This window comes from Cynoglossus semilaevis, chromosome 3, assembly GCF_000523025.1.
Source record: "Cynoglossus semilaevis isolate Cse_v1.0 chromosome 3, Cse_v1.0, whole genome shotgun sequence".
Lineage (NCBI taxonomy): Eukaryota > Metazoa > Chordata > Actinopteri > Pleuronectiformes > Cynoglossidae > Cynoglossus > Cynoglossus semilaevis.
This window is the reverse complement of record NC_024309.1, coordinates 3,211,064-3,238,395: the sequence shown is the minus strand read 5'-3', so window position 1 is coordinate 3,238,395 and position 27,332 is coordinate 3,211,064. Positions and strand designations below refer to the sequence as shown.

Sequence of the window (27,332 nt, the reverse complement as noted above, 5' to 3'; positions counted from 1 at the left end):
TTAAAAAAGAGGAAATATCATAAACATAAGTGCGTGACGGTCCTGCCCATTTACTACAGTGTATACATTATATAACCAGGCAAAGTGATCCTGTATTGTAACTGTATTAACTGCTGTTTTTGCTGAAACCCCTCTGAAACTGACTCTACCGTCTCCGTACTCTCTTCCTCCCCATGTATTTTTTCTCCAGGTTCTCGTGGATCCTACAGTAGTCAACACATTCAGGAGCCTCTTCGACCCCTCGGGTCACCAGAACGCCATGTAGATCCCATCTATGAAGAGCGTGTCTACCACAACAAGGCCCCCATGAGGAGCTTAAGCCAGAGCCAGGGGCCGGACACAGGCCCTTACCGCAACAACACGGGTAAGGATTTAACTCTCCCTCAATTTGGTAACAGTCACTGTGTCACTGTGGTAGATTTTTTTTTGTTTTTTCCTTTCTTTCACTTAGTGTGGGTCGACCTGTCAAATGTGTGGATGCCAATAATGTTTGGTACTAACTAGTTTGCAGTCACGTCTTTCTCAAAAATTCGAGGAAATTATGGCTTGAACTTTGAGGGCACACCTTGAAAATATTTTTCATTGCAGTACTTCTGTGGACAAACTTTCCTGCTTTAAAGATACCTGAGGGCTCACTTATTATCTCCATTATGTTTGGACATTAAAGCTTTGGAATATTCAACATCAGCATCAAATATTACTACAAAAGTATATATTTAAATATGCGACACCCTAAACACCGTGTCCATCAGCTCATCCTTCCTATTGTTTATTTGGTAGAACATTTGACATTCAAATAGTAAAAACTCACAGCTGGACACTTCTTTGAGCCCAAAAGTTCACACACACGCACACACTCCTCCTTCCTTCTCAGCCGATCACGTTTAACACTTTTGCTCCCGGCCATGTCAGTTTAATAGACCCCTCATTGAACTTATCTCGCTGAGAGATTAGCCAAACCATGTCAATCTCATTACCCTATCATACCAGTGTGAAAACACCCAAGTGTGTAGTCGTGCTACAGTCACAGGTCTTGATGTTAATTATCAACAAGAACTTATTAGCTGCTAAGTATTCCTGTTGTAAACTGGGTTTGATGTACAATGTGGTTCTGTCGGTTTTTATTAGTGGGAACTAAGTCACTGCTGTCATTGATGTCAGTGGGATTCCAAACGTGTTCACAGCGAAAGGATTTTATTTTCCAAACATTGATTAATAATACATGTGAACTTCAAAGAACAGAGATGATCCACACTTGATCCATAATTCACTGTGCCTTGTACCTTTGCTTTCGGTAGGTAGAGGGTAGAGCACCGCTCAGAAAGGACATTTTGACTTTATCTTGAAAAACATATCAATAGACTGAGGGTTAAACTGTGTACATTTTATTGGGCGCTTGAAGTTCACACTGTTGTTCTGATATAGAACAATATTTTAATGGAATGTCTAATTTTCTATGAACTAAACTCCCGACTTGTACAGTTGCACTCCTGCTTTGCTTGGTCTGTAGCTTCGATGGTTGCCAACTACACCACAGTTAGAACAGCTCCTTCAGGGAAGCGTTTTCCAAATGCTGAATATATGAATATAATACAGTATATGCTGCCGAGATTATTAGGATTCATAAAGCACAGAGTGACGGTACATAATGAAGAAATGAAGAACTGTGCTGACACAGTGAGTAATATGTCATTAATTATACCACAGTGTCTTTTTTTGACAAAGACAGAGTCTTGTTATTGCTTCATTAGGCTGAAATGGATCATTTTAATTTAATGGTAGAAGTCATTCAGTGGAGAGAGGATAGAAATACATCTGAATATCAGAAAGAGTTGGTCTCAGTATAAAAAGGACTCATGTAGTAATACACAATTACTCTTACAATGTACCTGATATTGTTCTAGGTTTAGCTACAAAATAAGATAAACGTATTTTCCTATTATTTCCAGTCATTTTTCCCTTGTCTTTCTTTGTGAGAGAAACAGAATGCTTTGGGATGAAAATCATACCATTAGTAACAAGGCTGCAACACAAACGACCTACTTAAACCCGAGATTAAAACATTACATCGAAGTGCGGCGGGATGGTCAGATATTGTTAGCAAAGACTTTAAGCCTCTGAATAAAACTTTTCATGTGTAGCAAAACATTTTTAGGATTCTATAAGGCTGTGGTAGAAATAAGGTTTTAAGTAAAGCATAAACATTCTGGGTGATTTTGGTGGATGAAAATTAACTGCTTGCTCAAATGTTGCTGTCATAAGTTTTAATTTGATCAGAGAATCCATTGTTTTTGTGGTAAAAGGTTTGACATAGTTATGGGCTAAATTAAAATACAACAGCAGATGGATGAGTGCACTCTAAGGGTAAGATCTATCACTTGTCTTTTAAAACAACAAACAATTATGGCTGATTTTTCCTTTGACTCACACAGATAAAATCAGCACAAGAACAAATGTGTGTGTTTTATTCCTTACACTGAGGCAGAGATACATGAGGATAAATGAAAAAAAAAACCAGGACATAAGCAGCAGCCTTGAAATACTTACCAAGACTAAGACTGTATCCTGGGAATAAAATTTAAAGTTTATGGAGCTTTATATTAGATATATACAGTCTATATATACATGGAGATTTATACCCGAACCGTGTGAAATGTGTTCCTTGGCTTAGTCATCTACCGTTATATCACGGCTCTGTTTTTAAACAGTGGATCTTAAAGCTAGGGATTTACTTTACACCTTAAAGTAAGTTGTGATTTGTGTCTCTAACTGTAACTCTCACTCTCTTCCATCAGCTCGTATAAATGTTAACCAAAAGAATTGTATTATGAAAAAGTTGGTTAAGGTTTTGTGTACAGTTGATAAAAGTGCAGCGATTGGCTTGACAGTTTAGGACACTGTCAGTTGATTGACTCTCTCTCTGATCAGTTATTTTTTCCTAATATTATTTTCCATCTATGTACCTGTCCCTCTAATGGTGTCATTATTCATGTGTATTTACATGATGATGATGTGTGCATGTGCAGGCAGCCGTGCCATGCACTGTTTTATTGTTGAATTAAACGAGGCCAACACCCAAGAGAACTGCAGGTTAATGTGGCCTATTTCAAAGCAAAATTCCTGCAGCCACAGAGTCTCCAGAGCACAAATGTTCTCGTATAAAGACGAACTGTAACAAGTAAGCGCCTCAGGGTGTGGTTAAACATTTGTTTATTTCACCGAAGTGTCACTGTGTGTTTTTTGAGTCGAGCCGAGGTACACTTTGAAAGTACGGTTCCTTGTGGAATTTTTGAGACACATTTTTCTCTCTCGATTCTCTCCCGCTCGTTTATTTCGCTCGTTTATTTCAGTCCCATACTTTATTGTGTCATCCATTATCATTTGCAATGTCACCACTCAACCTTACCTGCCTTTAATATCATATAATTCAGCAATTCATTCAGCATTCCAAGATAGTAAATTGATTGAACAGTATCTTTAATACGCTCCACTGCATCCTACTCCTAAGACTTCTCCTATTTTATTCTTCTTCCTTCTATTCTTGTCTTCAGTCCAACAATTGTGCCTTTGCACCTTCTGTTCTGGTTGAGTGTCATGAGAGCTATCTTGACCTGTATTGATGACCCTGACCAGTGGGAATAACAGTGACTCTAAATGGATGTGGCACTTTTTCTCTTTAATAGCTTAACATCAGCCCTGCACATAGCTCAGGTGGTGACAGTAAGAACAGGGAGATTCAGTACCATGGCTATTTGTCAAGTGCATCTAGTAGCAGGGTTGAGCTATTACCACTGATAAAGGCTGTAGTTTAACATTGTTCCCTGCAGTATCTTTGGAGGAGCCAGGCACAAATTCTTCAACAATTGCTAATCGCAAACAAGACTGTTTTTTTATTGATTTATCTTACATCTGTTTTTATGTAGATACCATTTTATCTAACTATTACTAATAAAATTCAATTGTTTCCAAATGGAAAAACAATGCCTGGATGTTTGACCTGTCAGCAGATCAGCACCATGGACAGCACCATTTTACTCTATTTCAAATCAGAGCAACTTAGAGATTTATGACAGACCCTAGATACTGAACCTTTATACGTATCAACCATGGTGGTATATATTTATAATCTTCATCATGAAAATCATTATGATGAAGACATGTAGACATTTTATGCATCGTATAGAATATTTTATGATGCTGCATGTACACCACTGCATATTTTTAGATCACTGCAGGTGATTTTCACACCTACAGTTGACTGTTATTGTGGTTGTATAGTCCCTCTGCAGGTGATTTTCACACCTACAGTTGGCTGTTATTGTGGTTGTATAGTCCTTGAAGCACATGTTAAATAAGGTGTTTTGTGGTGTCTTGTAAAATGCAGTAAAATTATCCTATCGGGACTTTCAGACTTACACATTTACAAACACACACACACAAATCCCCAAAGTATTTGATCATTAGTTTCATGCAATTAAATATTTAGTGATGAAAAGACAGGGACAAGAGGTCAGCTGGGTTGATCATCAACACCATGTTATGTGCATGTTTTGGTAGTTTGAAAATGTTTTAGCAAGAGAATTTGTGTAGCACAAACTCACACTAGTGCTCAAACAGACACACACACAAAAAGCAAAGGATCTGCATCGAACCATTAAACCAGTCTGTATTAAATCTGCTGTGCTCCCTCTGTAATGAGATCTGTTTTCCTAATGAGGGGGACAGAACGGGGAGAGTGATGAAGAAGAGTGGTGCTGTGCAGAGAGCCCCAGAAGGAAATGTTTTAAACCTAGAGCTAGATGAATATCTTCATCCAAATCAATATCTAACTCTTCCCAAGAATAAAAATAATAGGGCACCTCTCTCAGAGGCTTGTCTCTTTGTTCACAATGTCAATGCAATATTTTTTTCTCTTTCAGCTTGATTGAACATGAATTAGTTGAAGAATACAAATGTCAAACAAAAGTAAACATTGATAAAATAATTTTGCCTGTAAATAGTACAACCCACTTGTTTAGTATTATATATATGTATATACTGTACATTATATGCATGTACTATAAGCAGCTAATGGTAAAACTAGCATTGCCACAATTCAGTGGTTCATTATTAACATCTAAGCACAGCGAGCAAGCGGTGGAAAGTGAATGATCACAGGCTTAAGTCAGTCCTTCTGTGATTTTATTAGGACCTAATTAATCCTCAGCGGACGTTTGTAAAGTATTCCACTGTTGTAAGATCTTTTAGCTTAAGCATCTCCACAGCCTCTTTAACTGTCACTCAGCAGACTGGGGTACGTTGCTATGGTTCGATGAGGTTTGTTTTGCCAGTATCTCTTAAAGATCAGTGTCTGATCCCATTGTTTTTAATGAACCACTGAAGGAGTTGGTGATTGATTTTATTTTAAGGTGTTGTGTACTGACTGACTCTGACTGACAAAAATGTCCCCTCGAAACTATACTGCTTGACAACATCTCAGTTTATAAATTAAATACATGTAGCTTAGACCAATGTGTTTCTGCTGAAGCTTCACAAAACCTTCATTATCAGCTCCATGCTCTTGATGTGCTCCACAAATCAGCACATTGTTTTCCCCTGGTGAAAACATATGTTATTTTTAAAATGGAGGGTTTTTATGTCAACACATAACAGTAAACACTATAGGCAAATACTGCAGTTTTGAAAAAGAAAACATACTGCTTATACTTTATACTACCCCACGTCCCATTTGTGTCTCGTGCTGTCTCTGTTTGCATGATTTGCATATTCTTTTCTTTTCATATTCTAGTCTTTTATAAACAAAAATACTGAATTCATAACTGTAGAAGGAAACATTGATTTGTTTTTGTCCTCAAAGATCCCTCAGATAAACTTGGAGTCAGCACAACGTACCGTTGCCCTTTTTTAAAGTTATTCCTTTTTTTATATATATACTTTTTTCTTGACAGTGAACTGATTTACCTCTGTGTTCACATGATCTGTCCTTGTTGTCCCCTAACTACTGGAATGACAACACTCCTGAGAAGGTTTAAAAAAGTACATTCTGACCTCTTCTCATTAACCCATTTAATTGCCCCAACATTACTCAGACTGGATGCAGCCTAAATGTCCTAAATCAATCATGATCAACACAAATGTTACGCCCATTTATATTTTGGTTCACTTTTACCATTCAAGGTCAGAGGGTGCTGGAATATATAATATATATTTCACATAGTCATACTGTAAGTATACTCCTAGAGTATATAAATATATATATACACACACACACATATATATATACATACATACATACATATGTGTGCTTCTTATACATGAGCCAAAAATAGCATCATGATACTGGCCTTTGCACACTTACATCTGGATGTACTTGTAGCCTGACATGACCTCATTTGTAACAACATAAAAACAGTTTCTTCCTCTGGGTCTGGGCCATCACAGTGGATGATGACAAAATTGTTCCAAGACTGAAACACTCTCTCTTTTCTCCCCCTTGTATTTTTAACTTCCCTGTGGGGAAATATGTGTAACCTGCCTGGTACCTTAACCGATTGAAAATTATGTAAAGTTATCTAAAATACTCACCATGGTATTCTTTGGTTTAGAGTTGTTATTTAATTTGGAAATGGACAAGTTTTTGGAGAAAGGTGCATGGATATTGAGAACAGTGAATTGTCCTACAGAAGCTGTGTCCTGACCACGCGGCACCTCAGTGAAAACCAGAGAAAGGAAAGTTTTCCCTGCTCCCTACATCAAGTCAGCATGTGTGTGTGTGTCCGTGTGTTTGACGATGCTTTTGACCTCAAAGCAAAAACAGGAAAGGTGCTACAGGGACGCATGTTTTGCCCATGTCAATCACTTGACCACTTAGAAATCCATGTTTGTGTCCTTGTGCATGTCTATGTGAGTGTGTGCGTGCGTGTGTGATTGAGAGACTGCGCTGAGGGTTTTTGTGTAATCGTGCTGAGCATTGAAGCGTGTCGGGAGAAAGGACATGTCCTCAGCTCTGATCACATAGTCTACTACAACCACAGTGGTGAGGGGAGGGGTGGGAGGGGGGAGGGTGGGGGTTAGGATAGAAGAAAGGGAGTTGAAAACATGAAATGAACGGATGATGAAAGGATGACGGACAAAAAGTGGAGCAGAGCAGGGGAGGACAACACAGGAGGGAGGACAAGACAAAGGTTTCAAAGGAAGTGGGTGAGAAAATGATGGATAGCAGAGTGGACAGAGGGAGGCAGAAAAAAGTAAATGAATGATGGGAAGGGGCAAATGAGTGATTGGGGAGAGGGAGACAGAGCAGGATTAACAGAAGTGAACAGAGATGAAAGTGTAAAAATGGGAAGATGGACTTGAAAAAAAGCTTCGGGGTTGGTTTAATCCCTCACTGCCTTCCCTCCCTCTCCCCTTCTGTTCCTCTCTTCCTCCTCTACCGTCATTCCGCCCTCTATCTGTTTTCACAGATATCTTGACTCGTACATGCAGCACTGGCTGTCTTTTCTTGGTGGTCTAAAGAAAAGTGAGCCCTGCTCAGATGTATCCCGCCCCTCAGCCTTGGCTGCCTAATTGCAGAGGTATCACTGTGTCAAATGACTAATAGAGTTTCCTTTCTCGCCACTGAGCTGCCAACCAGCGCACAGCAGCCACTTGTTTACTCCTCACTGAAGCAAGGCTATCCAAAGATGCAGCGACCCCTTCTTTCCTCCTCAACATGATTCCACGCCGCACTGCTGCCTTACCGAAGCACACGTTTACACAGATTCCACACTGTTTGTTTTTATTTCTCTTCACTATTGAACTTCCTCTCTGTCGATTCTACACCTGATGGTTAGAACTACAATATTGCCTCAGATTATAACTTGAAAGTGTTTTATTTTTTCACATATTCCTGATTAAATAGCAAATAAAATACAAAGCTGCTGCACAAGAACTAAATCCAGACTCTGCACCATTAGGTTCCTCTGCACCTCCTGGTTGGCTCCTTATCAAAGCCAGTGGGCTCATCAAATTGGTGCTGACATATGAACTAACTTTGGCTGATTTGGGATCTGTTTGGTTATTCACCCAATCAGTGGTGTTAGTGGGAAGCAGCGCTGGTCCTTGACCGTCTTTTGAAGTCTCACACAGCATTTTGTTACATTGTCATACGCTGTAGTTCGTATTTCGGAGGATTGTAATTTACCTTACATCAATACAATTCCTTTATCGCCAATTAAATATGATCTATGTAACCTATAAATGTTTCTAAACTAACTCAAATAGTTGCAATTAACTACAAAAAATGTTTTTACACAGAAATCCAAAATTTGAATTAAAAAAAATAACAGAAAAATATTTTTTTTAGAATCGTAAAATGTATTTTGAATGATTTTATATTTTTCTTTTAAGTACACTCCCAAGCTGTAGTGTAAATTATATAGTCAGACATAAAAATCAACATTCTCGTTGTAAAATAAAGATAAAGATGTGATGGTCAGTGTTAAGTAAATTTTCTGGTGGAATTTCCTTACAAACTCAAACCAGGTTCTAAAGAGAAAATCCTGTAAATCCTGTTCACTCAAATACACACTCACACACCTGCACGCTGAGTTTTGTCTGGCGATATTGGCTCCAAAGGTTAAGTCATCAGTCATAGCATTTAATTATTAGCAGAGCAGGTGATGAATTCTGCAGCAGTCACTCTCCTTAAGGTGTGAGGGGAAAAGAAAGCATTCTATAGAAAGAGGGCTGAGGGAAGCTGAGAACCATGGGTAAACAAAAGGGTTGTCTCATGCAGACCAAGACCCTTTTTAGAGAGATGTTTTTTTGCTTTCTTTCTGTGGTGATCCCTTCTCCTCCATTTCTTCTTCATATTTATCTTCTTTTTCTCTGTTTTGTTCTCAATCGTTTCCTAACTCTCCTTTCACTTCTACCCCATATCCTCCCGCAACCACCTTCTCCTTCTTCATCATTATCTTTTCCTTCTTCTTCTTCTCCTCAACAGTGGTTTTAGGAAAGGCTATCAGAATAATTTGACAGGCCACTATTCTCTCCACTGTTCTTGCTCTGAGTTTTTATCACATTGTATGTCAGCTAGCTTCAGTGACTGCCACTGATATCGACGCTGCTACATGTTAGCCCAAAGCTTCAGCTACTAATGAGACATTTAGGCGGAAACAGCACAGACACAGTCAAAGAATACAAAGGAAAAAAAAAGAGAAAAGTCTGGGATTTGCGTCTGATGGGAGTAACTCTGCTTCATTACCTTCTGTTCTCCGCAGCTCTTTTGTCTCTCCCTTCATTGCCTCCCTTGTTTCCTCCCTCCCCCATCTGGTATCGCTTGTCTTCAAATCACAGCCCTCCATACCTCATTTTTCATCTGTTTCTCAGTTCCCAACGCTCTCTCACTGTTTTCACTTTCTCTGCCTAAATCTTTGATTCACTGTCAAATCTGGAGCATCAGACTGGAGCTCGCGGTGCCCTTATAGCCTCATGGGCTTTTTACTGTGTTGATTCTGAGTCATTAAGTTTCCACTGTCTACCTGGCAAAGTTTATTGCTAACCTGATTTTAGAGGTTAGAATTAAAATGTGCCAACTTTGTTAAATAAGCCCGAGAAGTTTATTCCTCCTTTGGTGAACCAGGTAACAGAGGCTAAGAGTTGTTTTAAGGTTGTTTGGAACCACATGTTCTAATGGTTAAAGCCTGTTTTTATAAGATGAAGAAATGGATAAATGACATGTGGAGGTATGTGAGATGCATGGGAGTGCTTTGTGTTAGCAGTGGTTTTTAGACATTTAGTTTTTGTAATTTTGCTCCTTAAGTTACTTATAGTCCAAGCTATGTTATATATATGTCTTATGTAGTTTCAAAGGCAGATACACTTTGCAACAGGAGGCTAGAGATGAGTGAAAGTCTTAGTCAATCACATGGCCACGTATTGATTCACCATCCCAGTGATTAATCGCCTGCTCTCCTAAGAACACATTCATGTTGTTTTGCATGAGTGTAACTGCCTTTTTCTGTGTACACATACAGTACCTTGATTGTAATGACAGATTGGACAAAAGACTCACCACCGCCACGTAGGCTGTCTGGGTGTTTTTATAGCCGTAGAACGGAGGCTGCCAGACTCACATTAACACCTTGATATACTATCCCTGATCTGCCACTCCCTGCATGACGAAGTGGGAATCGGAAAATTACTCTGCCCCTGCAGGCTGCTGACATCACTGACCAAATCCCAATTCAATTTTCATCTCCTTCCAAAGAGGAATTCACAGACTGTAACACGTATATTTTTCCCTGATACTCTAATTAAATCGTGGACATTTAGCCAAACGTTAAAAAAAAGAAAAATCTTTAAACTCTTTGTAAAAAATAGAGTGAAAATCTAATATCACTTATTTAGTATAGACCCATCTCTAGTTACCTCAGTTAGTTATAACAAATGAGGTTAAACACTGAGCTGCCCTTAAGGTTCTTTAAATTTTACTTTGGTGAGGTTTTGAATTTTTTTTGTTAGGTCCTGCTCCTAATGGTGATGATATTAAACAGAACACAGCTGTACTGCAGCTGTGTGTTCTATTTAGGACAGCACAAAACATTGTTTTTTATTTTCTCTTTTTAGCTGTCGTTACTCTGATCTCAAACCTGTCTGGCCAACATTTGTCAATATTTCACTTTTTCTGTTTTCACTTCTCTCCTGTTGAATATTCCTTGTGGTTGATCCTGGGCATGTGGCCAATATTTATCCACCCAAATACATCTCTCTTTCCCAATATTCTATTTATCTGCCACTCCTCTCCTCTGCTGTGATCTCTCTCCTCTCCTTTTATCTCTTGCACCCACTTTACCCCTGTCCTCCCCTCATGCCCTGAAGATCTGACCCCGTATGCCCATGACCAGTTCCTAAGTTATGTCTTCTATCCCTACTTTTCTGTCTTAGCTCCTTCCTCCCCTGGTGTCGACTCCGCCCCCTTACAGCGCACAGCTAGTCACAGCACTGGGTCTGGAAACTACAGCCGTGGAGGGACCAACAACTATGCCACAGTGGGACCGGGCTACACCTCAAGCGGAGGTGGCGGAGACATGTACGGTTCCGATCCTTATGTGGCCGACCCTTACCGCACCTTGCAGTACTGCCCCTCGGTGGTTGAATCCCCCTACAGCAAGTCTGGGCCTGCCCTGCCACCAGAAGGCAGCCTGCAGCGTTCACCATCCATCGACTCTATCCAGAAGGACCCGAGGTAGGAAGAAGATGTGAAGTGCGTGAGAATGTGTGAACTGTGTGAACTGTTGTGTAGCACAGAGATGATTTGTGAAAACATCACATTGCATTACAAGAAACTATTGAAACTATACATTTGCAACAGTAGCTGTGACTTTAGGGGTTGACAATAGTCTGATTTACAGAAGCCCTGTAGATAAAGCTTGTTTTTCCCTCATCATTCGATACTTGGTCCTGGAAGTGAGTCATATCTGAAATAAACACAAGGTACGTCACACAATTTTAAAATGAAACTAAAATCAGGTTCAGTTAGTACTAAGTAGTTACTCCTCTGGTGGCGCATCTATAAATCATTGTTTTGTTTTTATTCAAAATGGCTTTTATTTCTTATTCTTAAATTAGATATTCGACCTAACAGCCGTGCTCGTGTGGAGAAAGATTTTGTATTCAGCGCAGCCTCTCTGCTCTCAGTATGTGTAGTTGTTTTTCCTCTTCATTCTTTCCAGTTTTCGTTTTACATAAAACAATTTCTTACAATCAATGTGACTTCAGTGACTGACATTGTCTTTTAGCTTGGTTTTCCTCTGCTCAGTGATAATGGTCTGACAAGAGCAGACGTGGCCAATCAAAAGACACTGACAGTGAGTGCAAAAAAGACCAGCGTTTAGAGCAGAGAGTCAAGGATAGACACTAATGGCATTTTTGATTGTTTTACAGTGGTTCCCTCTTACCAAAAGCGGCAACAGGCCCAGAATAATCAGAATATTTCCCTGACGTTTCATTGACCAGGCTGACACTACGCCCATTGTCAACTGTCATGCATAAACACAGCGACAGGGCTATCAGATAAAGTTAGGTGTCAGTCCATCTTCCTAAGAAGTTGGCCACACAGTGGCAGTACTGCAAGAAGGATCAGGTTGGCTGATTTGATCGCAGTGTTTCTAAATGTTTTCTTCATGCTCACCTCTTTAACTATTTTTTGACGTGACTTCAGCTCCTTCCTGAATTAAAAAAACACATATAGAGGATAACATGAATTGTATGACTGGGGTCTGCCCTGCCCTCACTCGACCCCCCTGCGACGATGAAGGAATGAAGCAATGGAAGTGGAAAAAATTAACATATGAATAAATCTTGTAAAATCCTAAAGTTTGACAAATTAACAAAGGTATTCAACTCATATGGTCAGAAAAATCACTCTGGTGAGTGAGACTACTGCCTGCACTGAGTAAACTGTATCACTATAACAAGCAGAATTTAAAAAGAATACTTTTCATTCAATATTAATTTCCAATTGTCAACACTCTATGTAACTAGTTTTCCAGCCATGCAGAAATGGATCCAACAGTTGGCTGCTTCAGTTATTTCTGTAATGTTGTTATACATACAGAAATAATAGTCAAATTCAATTCATTTTAAATGTTTGTTGGATTGATGTCACACATAAAACAGTCGCGAAATGTAATGTGTTAGTGTTTACATCAGTCCCCTTCACATTGCAGCCCCCTGCAGGGCCAGTGTTGTCACCTCACTGCAATAAATAAAGGCACTGCACTTTTATACAGTGCAAGTGATGGTCGTAACGCAGCCTCATGGCTGTGATGAGTGTTCCCGCACTGCCAAAGTTCTGTCACACAAGTTGCCCACCTGTTGCTTTAGAAGCTCCATTTCACCTCTTTGAACGTCAGCCCAATGTCCCACTGGGCTGTGATCACTACTAAAGGGAGAGCGACGGGAAGACGCTGTCAGTCACAGTGAGGGGACGCTAGAGAAATATGAACAAGTCGAGAGATTAAAGCCATCAGAGAGAAAAGGGAATGATGTATAAGAAAACAAGGGGCGTTTTTAAAAGGTCTACTGACATCTACTGTCTACCAGGAGGTAAACCATATTTGTAAGAGTCTAATGGATTCTTAAGGTCTACTAAAGAACACATTATTTTACCAAGGTATTTTTATCCAGATGTGTAAATGAGTTTTCTATATGAAGTGTGTTTTCACTTGGTCAATACTATTACTGACTTCCTTCTATTTTTATTGTCCAAACAATAAAAAGACTCAGGCTTTATTGGACCGTGTGGAAATTGCATTCAGAAGTGCACACACAGACATATACAGATAATAAAAATGACTTCACCTTCAGGAAGTGTTTCTGATTGACCACTTGCAGCCATTAAACTCTCCACTCCTATGCACAAGTGTACATAAGAGACTTTTTTTTTATTTTACTGCGCAACTGTAGAAATTGCCTTGTGCTACAGATGAGTTGAAACTCATTTCAGAATCACTTAAACAACTGCATATAATTTGTTTCCATCTTAGTAGTTTTCTTTAGCATAACAACTGAATGCAGATCATCAATTTTAACATTTGTCATTTAGGGTAGAGAATGTGAAGTTCTTGACTTTTTATTCCTTCTGTGCAGTGACTGTGAGCATGAGTGTGTTGTCACATTCATTACTTGGAATTGTGAATCAATATCAATGACAGATCAGTGGTTATTACTGTATATGGATGTTTTAGTGAAGGCTCCATTGTGGTGGGGGTTTTATATAAAAACATAGAGTACATTTTATTTGTGTCTTTATCATTCAAAGACAACCCACAGCTTTCTAGCCCACACCTTCCAGGAAACTTCTTAATGCAGTTAAGTCATATTTGTTTCTTCTTAAAATAATTATAATCCTATAATTAAATTCCATTTTTGATTTTGTCTTTGGCAGTCGTGACTGATCTGACCTGATCACGACTGTCACTGATATCAGAGAATCAGGGCTCTGCATTACATTTCTTTCTGCCACAAGGTTAAATAGCTCCCTACTCAAACTTGACTCTCTGTGTGGCAGTAATTGGATCTAGCTGAGCTAACATGAAGTGCTAAATGAGTTAGCAGCTATTAAAGACAGGGAACACTGAGTAAGGCCATAGGTTAGATTCTACCTCTCTCATTCTCTCTCTCCCTCTCTCTCTCTCTCTCTCTCAACAATACTTCCTGTACCACAGTTGTTCTCACACAATATATTATAATTCCTTGAGTGACTTCCTTGAGATGCTACATACTAATTTATATACATAACGCTTGTGTTTGTTAGCTTATAGGTTGGAACACCATATGTTATAGAAAAAATCTGCGACGATCAGCCATGTACTGTATATGCATGTGGTGGAGCAGATGTGGGTCTCAAATTTGTGTGATTTCAAGGCTGCATGTGTGAATGAAAGGCAGTGGGCTAGAGACAGTGTTCACACAGATGTGTGGCTGACATTTATAGTATGTGATAGCACAAGGCTGATGCCATGCACTCCCATTTGTCAATCAGTGACATGCACTTGTGTGAGTGTCTATGCATGTGCACGTATCGGCGTGCACATGCGTGCATGCGTTTGTGTGTGTGACTGCTATTGTCAGCAGGTTAGCTTTTGCTTTGTTTATTCATGGGATTCAGAGTGCACTTATTTCCTACTGCGTTGGACTGTTTTTACAAACAGTTTTTGTATCAATTTATTCGTGGTGCATACAGTGAGGCCTTGAGTGTGTTTGAATGCGTGAGTGAAAACATTTGCGGACACGTGCACATGTGTAGGTGTGGAGAATGTGGTTATATTTACAACATTATGGCCTAGGGAATTTGAACGTTTCAGCACCAAGGACAGAGACACTGCAATGATGTATGGAGTTCACTGTAAATGGCTCTAAAATCATAGGATCTGCAACTTTTCTTATTGAATGACTACATTTTACTGATCTTCTTGATGTAATTAAACAAGTTAAGTTTGCGGGTTAGAAAACTTTGATAAAACATATTTTTAAAAGCTTGCTTGTTTAAATATTGACCTTTCATCTTGGAATGGGCAGTTAGGTAAAGGCTGGGATTTTGTTTTGCTCTTCGACTCGTGTGTTCTTCACTGAATAGAAGAAATGAAAGGAAAAATGAGTTGGCAATGAAATGAAGATGATAAGGAAGATAAATGAACAGGTTAGTGACTTGGTGACTCAGAGAGCCAGAGCAGCAGAGCCGAACAGCACGGTTGGGATAGGCACAGTTATGGAGTGGGCAAGGGATTAAAAAAAAGAAAAGAAAAAGGAACACAGGAAGAGAAAGAAAGAAAGAGAAGAGAGGACACACTCTATTGGCTCTCAGCACGGCCCAGGGGTAATTTCCTCTCCACATGAGAAATGCATGCTGGGATACGGAATCACCTCCAAGGGAGGGTAATGATGCATTGCCAGAGCCTTGGCCCTGAGGCACAGCTGTGTGTGCATGTGTGTGTGCACACTGGCCATCAACCTGCCTGTTCTGAGTAAATTGCCCATTGTGGTTATTTTCCTTTTCTGCGGTGTCCTATCTGTTTGTGAATATGTGTTTGTGTGTGTGACCTTGGGATGCTAACAGCGCTCATGTGTGTTGAATTCTCACTCTGTAGCCTGACAACAAAAGGACTGATCAAAGGGAAACAGGCAGATAATTGTGATTCAGCTAAGGTTTTATATAATGAGGAAAACAATATAGAGAACAGAATTGCAGACTGACAACAGTCTGCCTGCAAAATAATTGGTGTTTAGGAAATATACTGTTGGTGTTGTTGTTTATGTGTGAAGGTTTGTTAGTGCGTGACTTCAGGAGGTGCAGTCTAAAAAATCTACGATCATTTTCATCTGATTAGCCTGTTGTTATCTTTTGTGATTATTGCTTCCAGTAATTATTTCACTGATTAACATTCATCAAACCTTATAAAATGCATTTACACTTAACTTCTTACATTGTGCAAAATCTCAATATTTACCACTGGGAAAACTATGGAATGCAGCTGAAAATGGCAAACATTCTGTATGATGCAGCTTTTGCCTCCGTCCCACCACCTCTGTGCTTCACCATCTCCTCAAACAGGCTGCATTTCAGAGGGATTATGGGAAAATGTCACACCAGCACAATTACAGTATATCTTATTTCCTCCCTCTGAGCCTCACTTCAACTTAACTCCCTGTGGCTTGTGCCTGACATCAGCTCACCTACGCTCAGAGAAGGCTATAGGTTAGACTTTGGGACTGTTATAATGTGAAATGTTATAAATAACTGTAATTATCTAAGAGCGTAATTCTTTTTTTTTCTCGTCACGGGGCAGTGACATTTCGTTCTTATGTGACTGATCCACGGTGTGGGTATATAGACGTACGCAAGCATCGCTGCTTCTCCATTATGTCTTTTCTTGATGCAGAAAGAAATACGGTTATATTTGTGACACAATATGAATGCTGTCTACAAAGGTTTTGCAAATAAAGTGCTGACATTTATTAAAGATTATTTAATATTAAAAAGGAACAATTTGGCTGATAAAAGATGAGCTTTTAAGGAATTGTTTTTCAAATCTTAGGACTGCTTGATTCCCCTCTGAGGATGCAGAGTTGTAGAGGTGATCTTACTCCTGACCTTTAAGACGACTTTCTTACGAACTTTACCACAGAAAATGCTAGTTATGAGACTGACAACAGGATTTAAGAAAGGGCAGAAGACATGAAAATAATTGTACATTTTAAGAACTAAGGTAGAAACCAGGATGAAAGGATAACCTTTTGTAAGTTGCTTTTGAGCTCCAGTGTGTCATGGCAGTTTAATTAAAAAAAAATTATTTAAAGACTGCTTTCTAAAAACAGTATCTCCACAGAGACTCAAACCAACTGTTTCGTGACTACATTTTTTACTTTGGTATTCAAATCCAGTGAGCGTGACTCAAACTCTTGTATTAAGTCCATACTAAGATCACAAATTAATTTCCATGCAGTAAATACTGATTTACCGGTTAGGAAAGTGCAGGACTGGACAATTCTCAGAAGCAGAATAACTTGCAAGGTCATTACCTTCATACCCTCTCTGCTAAATTATGATGTGGAGCTGAAACAAAATCACTTAACCCTCCCACCTGACCACCCACCACTGGAGTGCCCTTGAGCAAGGCCCTTAACTCCTTAATTGCCCCAGTGGAGCTACACTGTTCCCAGTATGTGCATGGTGAATCCTTCCGGGTTAGAAAAAACCCTGACAACACTACAAAGTGGTGATAGCAGCGCTGGCCAGAGACCATTATTTCTTTTATGGAGAATCACTGCTATCATCCAGTTAAAAATAGGTGTTTGACTGTCTCCATTCTGTTTTTATTATTAGTTTCAACCGGGCATACACTTTAGTTTTGATCGCAGACACTCCCCTGCTCAGGATCTGTGGCTTCAGTGTGTTTTTTCTCCCCCACAGTCACAATAAAATAACTTTGATGCATTGGAGGAGGATGACTTTATTACTCCTTCACTCTCCCTCTCCCAGGCCTCCACTTCATTCTACAGGGTAGTGGCAGTTTGACACTGATGATGGGTTGTTGGTTGTGTAGGTATTAATCCAGCAGCTAAAGTGTTTTAACCCTCACTCACTTGAAACAAAACTGTTTCTCCTCTTTGTGTCTATTAAAGCAATCTGTCTTTTCCTCCCTTCTCCCATTTCCCCCCTTGTTTCTCTCTTAGTTTTTCTATCTCTCGCTTTTGCTCATGTAGTATCTCTCTCTGCAGTTTTGGTATAGGCCCCCGAAGATGGAACTCTCCTGCTTTCTTGTGCACTGTTTTTTTAGGTACACATTCTTTATCCTTACAACACTGTTGAGCAAAAACACAAATAATAATAAAAGAAATAGTGATGTGTGTGATATAAATGTTCAGCCCACTGTCGTCCAAGCCTTGATAGAGTTGCTGTCACTGTCTTGACCCCTTCAGTTCTTAAGTGTGTGTGTGTTTGGGGGGCAGAGGGGTGTGTGTTTGGTGTGTTCCAGTCTGGGAAAGCAATGTCACATTCTGCACTAGGTAACATGTTCAACCATGTGTGACTGTTCCTTTTGCCCCCTGTGTATTTTATTCTAGTGTTTGTGTTTTTGCTTGAGTCACTTCACTGATTCGCAGTCTCTAAATTCCATACTTCTGTGCACGGGCGTGAACGGCGTGAAATGCAGGTTGAATATTGACATCAGGGGAGTTCCATCAAAGGATCAAAATTGTATGTTGGTTGTATTTTCTCATGGCACTTTAGAACTGTTAGATATTCTCACATATTGAGCTCCTCTGTCGATCAACATTTTTTTCCTGATTTGTTCTTCCACGCTTCTTTGTTTTATTTTCTTACAGTTGCTAATGAACTGATTTTTGCAGTCTCAAACATCTGGCTTTTAACTGTACAGAATCTGTAACATTGTACTTTATCTCAATGCAAAACAACACAAGAAGATTTATTATTTATTATTTATTAAGATTTATAGGCTTTTTTTCCCCTGAAAAAACAAAAGAAATGTAAAAATAGCACAATCAAATTTCATGAAAGAGTGAGGAATATTTATCATGCCTTCATCCTGGGAGAATCCTAATACTAATACTAAAACTAACCTCATAATCTGAACTTTACCACCGTAGATGTTTTGCATGTGAGTACAGGTGGAGGAATAGTTTGCCCCTCCTGATTGGACCAACATTTTCAGCTGACTCTGGTTCTGTTACAATATTGTGCTCATTAGAAATAAGATGTCCCCAAAATAAAATCCAGCAACTGTTTATGTTTTCCGCAAATTGCCAGTGCAGAACATAATTTCTGGAGACAGGTTTAGTTTCGGAACGCTTGTACAAGTATTGCCTAAACTTGCTGATAGTTAAACTATATTTCCAACACAGCACTTACAGTACTTTCCAAATCATTACCAAGGGTCTGTGAGCATGAGAAGTTTTCTCACTAAATAATATCTATGCAGTGAATGCAGTGGAGTGCGTCGGATTGCAGTATATGGTTTTATTAAAAAGGTTGAACGTTGACGATAGATTTCCTTAATGAGGGACTTGGTTTTTATTAAAACTGTATAAATACTGTTTATATAGTCATTGGATACGTTAGAGAAAAAATAATATAGTTTACAATAAGGATTACTGAAAAATAATCAAATGAAAAAATATATAATTTTTACCTCAGTCATTGTATTTATCACAATTTTTTAATTTATAATTTTGCAGTCATGTTCTGTCACAACCATGTTATTACCATGTATGTCATCACTTTGTTACCACTGCTGGTATCAGCATGTTCCATGTACCGACCTCCATAGCCTTCAGGAAATACTGTACTCCCTCTATTTCTGTCCTGTGTTATTGCCTCGGTGTGAACAAATGAGAATAGCAGGTGCATAAGCTAATCACTGCTTTATTAGTTTTTCTTCCCTCTTGCATCACCTCGTTGATTGCACTGTCTTCTTCACACTCACATAAACAGGACGCGCACGAGGCTATGCTAAAATATTAATATAGCCAAACCCACACAGTGCCTTAGGAGCCTTTAGTCACCTCTGGGTGAACTGTGAACTAAGTTTAAAAATCAGGCTGTAATATCTGGACAGAGGCATTCTGGGACATACCACTGAGCTGTTTTGGTATGGCAATACGGTTATACATTCAGCAGGGATTTGGTTTGGCAGTTTTAATGGTTTTATAAATGAGCTTGGTGTTTGAGGTGAATGGTGGCCAAATGACAAATCAAAAACATGTTTACTGGTGAGTTTTCCACCGCCTGTGCCAATATGGTCAGAGGGTTTTACTGCTGTTCTGGTCCTGTTAGCTTCCCAGCTTAAAATTGGTTCCAGGTAACTGTGCCAGAACCATGTTTTATTGAAAGGATGGATGGATGGATGGATGGATGGATGATTAGTCATCAGAGTTGGGATAACTGATTTATGTCATTTGTCTTTCATTGTTTTAACCTAAAATTGTAGGTTGTAAGTGCCTGACTGAATTCTCTGAATCAAATTGCATTGTTGTAGTTTAGGAGTCTGTTTGTTTTGCACTCTCCTCACGCTCAAAGACAAATGGACTGTCAAACACTTTGTGGCGATTACATTTTGGTATCCTTTGGATATTTCAGCACTGCAATAAAATAGACCACTTCTGCATTGTTTCACATTCAGGTGTATATGAAAAATAAAAGAAGAGAAGTATTCACAGAGGCAGAACAAAAATTGAACGCATCGCTGGGTGTTATGAGTGGTATAATGTTGTGTAAGATTGCAGTGTCTTAGCCCATACAAACTGACTCCATTTAACCCCTGCTTTCACAAACACAAGTACAGGCGAGTCATCTGGACATAAATTAAATATCTTTTCTTGTGTATATATTCATTGCGACATCAGATGCCATGTGTTTTCAGTAGTGTTTGTGGAAAATTTGTGAATTTAGCTGCAACGTCCTTAAACAAAACAAGGTCTCTAACATGTGGTTCACCAATAAAAACATGACAAAACAAGATGATTTGTCAATGTTCCCCAACGTCATTGAACTTTCAAGTTAATTGAAGGCTTGCTGAGAGGAAAAAAAAAGAAAACTACATTACAAAGCACCCTGAAAGACTAAAACATAAAAACAGGAAGAATGAAGGAATGTTTTTTTTGTTTGTTTGTGGAAAACTTGAGTGCACAAGTACAATCAGAGTTTGTAAAGTGTTGGCACAAGAGAACTGGTGTGTGTGGCTGTGGTTGTGTGTTTGTGAGACCGTTGGTGTGTGGGTGCATGTTGTCTGGCAGGTTATCTCTCTTGGTTAATGTCAGTGCAGGTCTGGAGCCTCTGTAATGAATGTCTGCCTCTGTAATGTGACTGCAGCAGTTGATGAATTTATTACACAGGTGGGTGTATGTACACACACACACAACGCAAACACTGCTAATACGCTGCATGACCTTATCACAAGGCGGACGCCGTCCGGATATTTTGTGGTTATTTGATGCATGTACGTAAATTAATGGCAAACGCAGGACGGTGAAGCCAGAGGCAGATCTAAGACGTGCAACGCTGCATTCAGGTGACAAATGTAGGATCAAAAATCACTGAATGATCACATTTTGAAAGAAAAATCTAGTAAACTGGTCATCACCAAGATAACAGACCTACTGATGGACAACGGTGAAATATATTCAGTCCTATATTTGGTTATCTTAGCCACTGAGGAAGTTATCATAATAACTGACAAGATAATGAACAAATAGTAATCAAATATTAATCTTTAATCACTTAGTGATTTTTATTTGGCCAAGAACATTATCACTCTTCTTTGCCTCTCGTCTGCCCCCTTCAGCAGCACCCAGTTTTACCTTGCTTCTCTTCTTCTTCACCTTCGTCTTCGTCTGCTTTTTTTTTTTTAATTCTTCTTCCAGAGGAACCACAAATCCCTAATGGTGCCTCTGGTGTGGCAGCTTGTGAGTTGCAACCATGTGCTTAATGGCGCCTCCTCTTGCAGCCTGTGTCCATTGCAAGGACTCACACTTTAAATTTGCCCATTGTTGGACGCTCATGAGTTGTGCTCCTTCTATCAGCACTGATTTCAGTTTCATCAGTTAATGTTCTTTCAAGATAATATGAAATAATGTTCTTTAATAGGTGTTTCTACAACTTATTACTATTATATTTGTAAATGTTTTGTTTAAAAATGACATTATACTCTTATTACTTTCCACACACACTGACATTATCATCATCCTGGTAGAAAAAAATAAAAAGCTCATGTTTAAAGGCCAGAGCAGACCTGTTGACATAATTGCATCTCAGCCTGACAATGGTAGCGTAATTTTTTTTTCTTCCTCTTTTTCATCAGCCATCTTGATCATCCGTCTGCGCCGTGATTGACGGAGTGCAGTAAGTGCTGGTTTGATTGGTCAATTTTGTCACTTGTGTCATTACGCGGCTAAAGTTGGAGTGCTTCCTCTTGTTGCCCGGGCGCTCTGCTGATGGAGGTTCACTGGAGTCATGACTATTTGTCAGGAGTGAAGCAAGCCGCGTTAGGGTCCACTCATCTTCTGCTTTTCCTGGGATGGGCCGTTGATTAGTTTATACATAGAGAAACAACAATGAAATAATGAAAACCTTTGTAATCAGCCGTGGTCTGCTGAGATGGGCTTCTACTTGTGTTTATTTATTTTTTATTACAATGCACCAATCAGTCTTAATCAGCACGGCAACAAATGACAAATGTTTCTATTTTAAGATGAGAGAATTTTCCTTTTCCTGATTTAAATTCAGGAAAAATAGCAGGGATGCATGGTACATTTATGGTGCATTACTTATTGATAGAAAAATAAAGACGGCTAGAAGTGAAATATTCTTCATCAGGATATAATAATTAAACATGTTTATATTTGTATTGTGTAAGTGCATCTTGATGAATTGATTTCCAGAATGCCTTCTTAAAAAACGTTGCACACCGTGATGTTGATGAAAATTATATATCATCTGAGGTATTCATTATGATACATCACTGATATCTGAACACCGCATTATTTGAAATATATGTAAGTGTATGCTGTACACCGTCTGCAACTCCAAGTGAGCTCCTAGCTCTCCTTCTAATGCCATTTCCAATTAGGGGGCCCCAATTTTGCCTGTTCAGCTAATTGCAAGAGCCGATGCCGACAGTTCCGTTTTGCTTACGCTGGTAAATCGCTCAGTGCACACTAATGTTTTTCTTTAGCAGCGCCACCTATGCCAGTCACACACACACACACACCTTTGAAGGACATTCTCAACATTTTAATTTCCTGGTAGAGGCAGTTTTCTAAAACTAAGTGCCAGTAGGACAAAAAGTAAAACTACGGAAAGCTGCTCTAAATCAGTGAAGCGTCTGAGCAGTGCAGCAGATAGAGATGGATGGAAAGAGGAAAGGAACATTAAAACAAAACAAATAACCATAACTTTCTTGTCATTCGCCACTTTAGGAACTGAAAGAAAAAGACTTGCAACGTCAAACTTTAGGAACTGAAAGAAAAAGACTTGTTTCCTGCACAGTAACTGCTGAAGTGCAACGTCCTGCTCCGAAAAAACACATTAGCGGGAAGATTTATTAGCTCAAGAGTTAGAAAGCAGAAGAAGACAGATGGTGTTGATCTCATCAAGGAAATTAGTGATACTCAGTAAAGAATCATAATTACATTGCCATTCAGCTTTAATAGCTTTTCATTAATACTTGTCGCTACCATTGCATACAATAATGCATGCACATTTTAACTTAACTCTAATAATGCTCCGTGCAGAAATAGGCTACATAATAGTTCTTATGCAGTGAATGGGTATATTGTCTGAACCAGGCCTTTGGACTGAATTTAATGAAGTCCTTCCTGATACATTAATCATGTTGTTCACGTTGTATTACAATGCTTGAAGTTTGCTTCCAGCCAGTGGTATAATGTATATACAGTATCACCAGCTCTTTTTCTCCCACAACCTGTCTCTCTGTCGCATTGGGTGTCAGTCTGTCTTATTCAACACATTTCATTCTTCTCACTCCGTCCTTTGTTCACTTCTATTCACCCTCCTGAGCCTCCTACTCCCAGCTGTTAGATGCTGTGCAGAGAGCCTATTGATTTTTCTCTTAGACTGCGCTGCCATCGCCTGAGCTCTGGAAGGAAAAACTCCATGCTCCTCTTGGCGAAAAAGAGAGTGAGAGAGAGAGAGAAATAGATAGAAAAGGAGAGCGAGGTGAAGGGAGTGCTCTCATCTCATTCGAGACATGAATGGTGGTTTGTTTAAACAAAAGGGGGAAAAGAAAAAGAGACTCACACACGGCCCCTTGGAATCTGCTCTCACTTTGTTCTTTCCATAAATGAGTCCCAACCTCTGCACTCCTGCTTTTATTACAGTTTTTTCTCATCTTATTCTTTTTTGTATCTTTATAGTTTGTTAAATTAATCTCTGTGGCAGTTTTTTTTTTTCTGCTAACATTTCTATTTCCATGGAGAGATGTGATGTGTGATAACGGTTTTCATTTCTTAGCAGTAAGTGAGGAGCAGGGGTCTTGGTGACAGAAGGTGAGGTGTTTTCATTACAGCTGACTGCAGATTTCTTTTTTTCCCATTTTCATTTTTTTTTTTTTACTATTCTGTCTATTTCTAGATGGGATTTTTCTGACGCTGTTCATTCTTTGTCATGTGTCCGTACTCCCCGCAGCATCCACCCTTCTTATCCCCCACCTTCCATTGATCTCATTTATTGTGGATCGAAGCCTCAATTCCATACAGACAGGATCTCAGCAGAAGAGAATGTGTTGATCCCTGTGTTTGCTCCACGTGTCAAAGGGACAGGACAAAGCCCAGAGTTCAGTTTGGTGGATGACACATGCTTCTGTCTGTAACGTTAAGTTAGTCAGAGGCAACACTCCTTTTTTGTTCTGTTTCAAGGAGCAAACTTTTTAAAAGAGAACAGGAACTGGTTTCCTACTTCTCTTAATAGTCGTAGTCTGGGAAACAGGATGATTCCAAAAATGAATGCTAACTAGGGATGGGAATGAACAACCTCCCAGTGGTTTGCTTCCTTGGAATCATTAGTCTGCTAACGATCATGCTTACTGATTCCGCAGGCATAGTGAGTTATTTGACATCACACACATGCTCCCTAGTTCGGAGCGCTTAGAACGCTGCGTCGAGGCAGAAGTGAGATACTGTATGCCAGGGGAAGCAGGGAAACACCTACAGCATGCTGAAACACTTTGGTACACAACATAAAATTAATGTAGCATCAATGTGCTGTCTTTCATAAGCTGTGTAGCAGCTACAGCGTGCTCTGTCTGAAATAGTCAGGTGGCCTTAGAGCCATTCTGGTCCTGTGTTAGTGTCACTGAAGTGGATGAATAATGAAAACAAACCCTACACTTACATTTACTGTAGATCAGTGGTTCTCAAACTGTGGTTTGCGTACCACAGATGGTACACGGGGAAAATTCATATTTTCACATTTACATTTTCAACTGGATAAAATTGAACCATACCATGCACAATTATTACAACATTTAAACATAAACATCTTTCTAAACATTAATAAACATCTCTCCTGTGTGGTGGAGGCTAATAGGGAAGGCCTACGCTGCTATATTCTAATGTTGGTCATCATGGTGGTACTCAGAGAGCTCAGTGTTTTCTCAGGTGGCACAGAGTAGAAAAAGTTCGAGAACCACTGCTGTAGATTTGGATGATGCCCACAGTCAAGTGTCTTACTAAATCAGATTCATTCATACATTCTATATTATTTCTATTGCAAGATGGAGCATCTTTATGAACAAGAACAAAACTCACATCTGGATATTTAGAAGATAGGAATTACATCAGTTATTCCAAAAACAGACACCTGACTTCAGTAGTCATCAGTGTCCCACTGCCCGACAGTTATGTTTGCCAGAAAAGTTCTTAAACTACGTTTAAGCCTAAGTCCATAAATGGCCTCTTGCTGTTTTCCTGGATAGCATCTTAATTAAGGCACACTTTTTAATTAGCGAGACCCAGCGCAGCATTCAGTCAGTGTTTGAGCAACTTCACCTGCATTTAATTTTGACTGCAGTGTACCAGAGGCATTCTTAAGCATCCTTACTTTTTATTGACTTTCCCTGATAAATGCACTCTGTCTGAGGTTGCATACGGTGCAGTAAACACACAGAAAATCATGCAAGGCACTGAGGAAATAACAGAAAAAACAGCACTGCAGTCTGTGTGAGGTACCATATACTACAACATTCACATCATCTGTATATGCATGACTAGAGGACTCGGGTGTTTTATGTTTTGTAAATAATTTACTTTGTGTAGTTTTACTTTTTGTGAACTAAGGCCTTGTGCCCCTGGATTTGAAAAGTAAAGTATTTTACCCTTCAATATTCCATAACCAAATTAACATTCTCCAAGACCAAAGGCCAGTCGTACCTTCCCGTCACTTGTCCCTCTTTCTTCTACTTTGAATTTTAGCTTACATCTTTTAATTTTTGCCATGTACGTCAGCAATGAACAAAAAAGAGAAATAGTTGGTGTGGGCAGCCTCAATGATGTAAAAGCTATGATTACCACAAAAGCTGTAATCGGACCTGTCAAAGCTCACCGGCAGCAGCAGGTGAACAGGACCTTTGTCATGGTGGTCACGAATTCACAATACCACCTTCCGTCTCTCCGCCCCGCTCCATTCCAACATGGAGATCAAGATTGATGTTTAGGTCCAAATTAGCATCTGCTTCTGTATGCACGCTGCCAGCCTGTCCATTCCTAGCCCTACAATCACTTAACAGACATGACAGGCCTTGTCCAATCGCATTACGGCCAGGGGACAGGCTTCCTGTGTGGGGATATGGCTTCATTCAGATTCATAGAAGTGCTGGATCTGCTTCTCAAACACCTGTAGAAAAATAGGTCACCAAATTAAAAATACCACCCAAACGTCCATGGTAAAATGATGCCGTTGGGGTCAGACTAATTGATGAGCGGTATCATGATAAAGCTGCTGATGATGTTGATGATGCACTTAAACCTAAGTAAATAAAGTAAGTACCTTGAAAAAATAATGAAAAATATCAATTCTAAAGGTGCTCCCATGCATAAGGATGTGATTGTCCCGTTGTTAATTTCCATTGACAAGTTTTGGAAGGTTGAGTATGGGCCAAGAAGGAAGCATTCATTTTGTTTGGGATCCTTTTAATTCCTGAAGTCTAGTAAGAAAGAAGCTCAATTGGATTTACACAGACTTCTGGGTCTTGGCAGAGACCAGTTGTATTGAATGCTGTTTCAGTTGCACAATGAGCCCCTTTCTATTACTGCAACTAATAAAACTGTTTTGAGTACTGAAAGGTGATTAGTATCCTTACTCTGATGTTCTTTGTTAGCCATATTAGCATTGGCTTCGTGTTTTAATATAATTCAGTTCATCTGTTTCCAGGTTGTCTGCAAGCTTTCTTTAAAATGTTCTGATTGGTCTATGCAGTTCTGCCTGCAAATAGAATAGACCAATCAGAACATTTAAATTGCTTTATGGTGTTTCCTTTGTTTTGTATACATTTTTGTTGAGTAAATGTATGGCATATGATGCGGTAATTCTTAGTAGTTTACACAAATCAGAAATCCTTGATCCTTCTCTTCTTACTCAGTGACATTCTACAGTAGTTCCAACTTGTAGCGCAAGGTGATTTTCTAATGCAATAATAAAAAAAACAGTGTCTTCACTCTTACAGCCCAGTGTCTGGGTAACTCCTCTCTTTCACCACTTGTCAAGTGTCTGCAGCAGCTTTTTCACCTGGAGCTGTGGGAAACACTGAACTCAGCTG

The 27,332-nt window shown here is 39.3% G+C and overlaps 1 protein-coding gene across 4 annotated transcripts in view; it reads left to right on the top strand.

Moving 5' to 3' along the window:
• Window positions 1–27,332, top strand: part of ctnnd2a (catenin (cadherin-associated protein), delta 2a) — a 179,198-nt gene that overhangs the window by 94,015 nt on the left and 57,851 nt on the right. For all 4 annotated transcript variants that reach the window (XM_008307473.3, XM_025054410.1, XM_017031645.2 and 1 more), the window contains 2 exons: window positions 191–364; window positions 10,927–11,227. In XM_008307473.3, coding sequence (XP_008305695.2) covers window positions 191–364; window positions 10,927–11,227 — 475 coding nt within the window. The remainder of the gene's footprint in view (window positions 1–190; window positions 365–10,926; window positions 11,228–27,332) is intronic.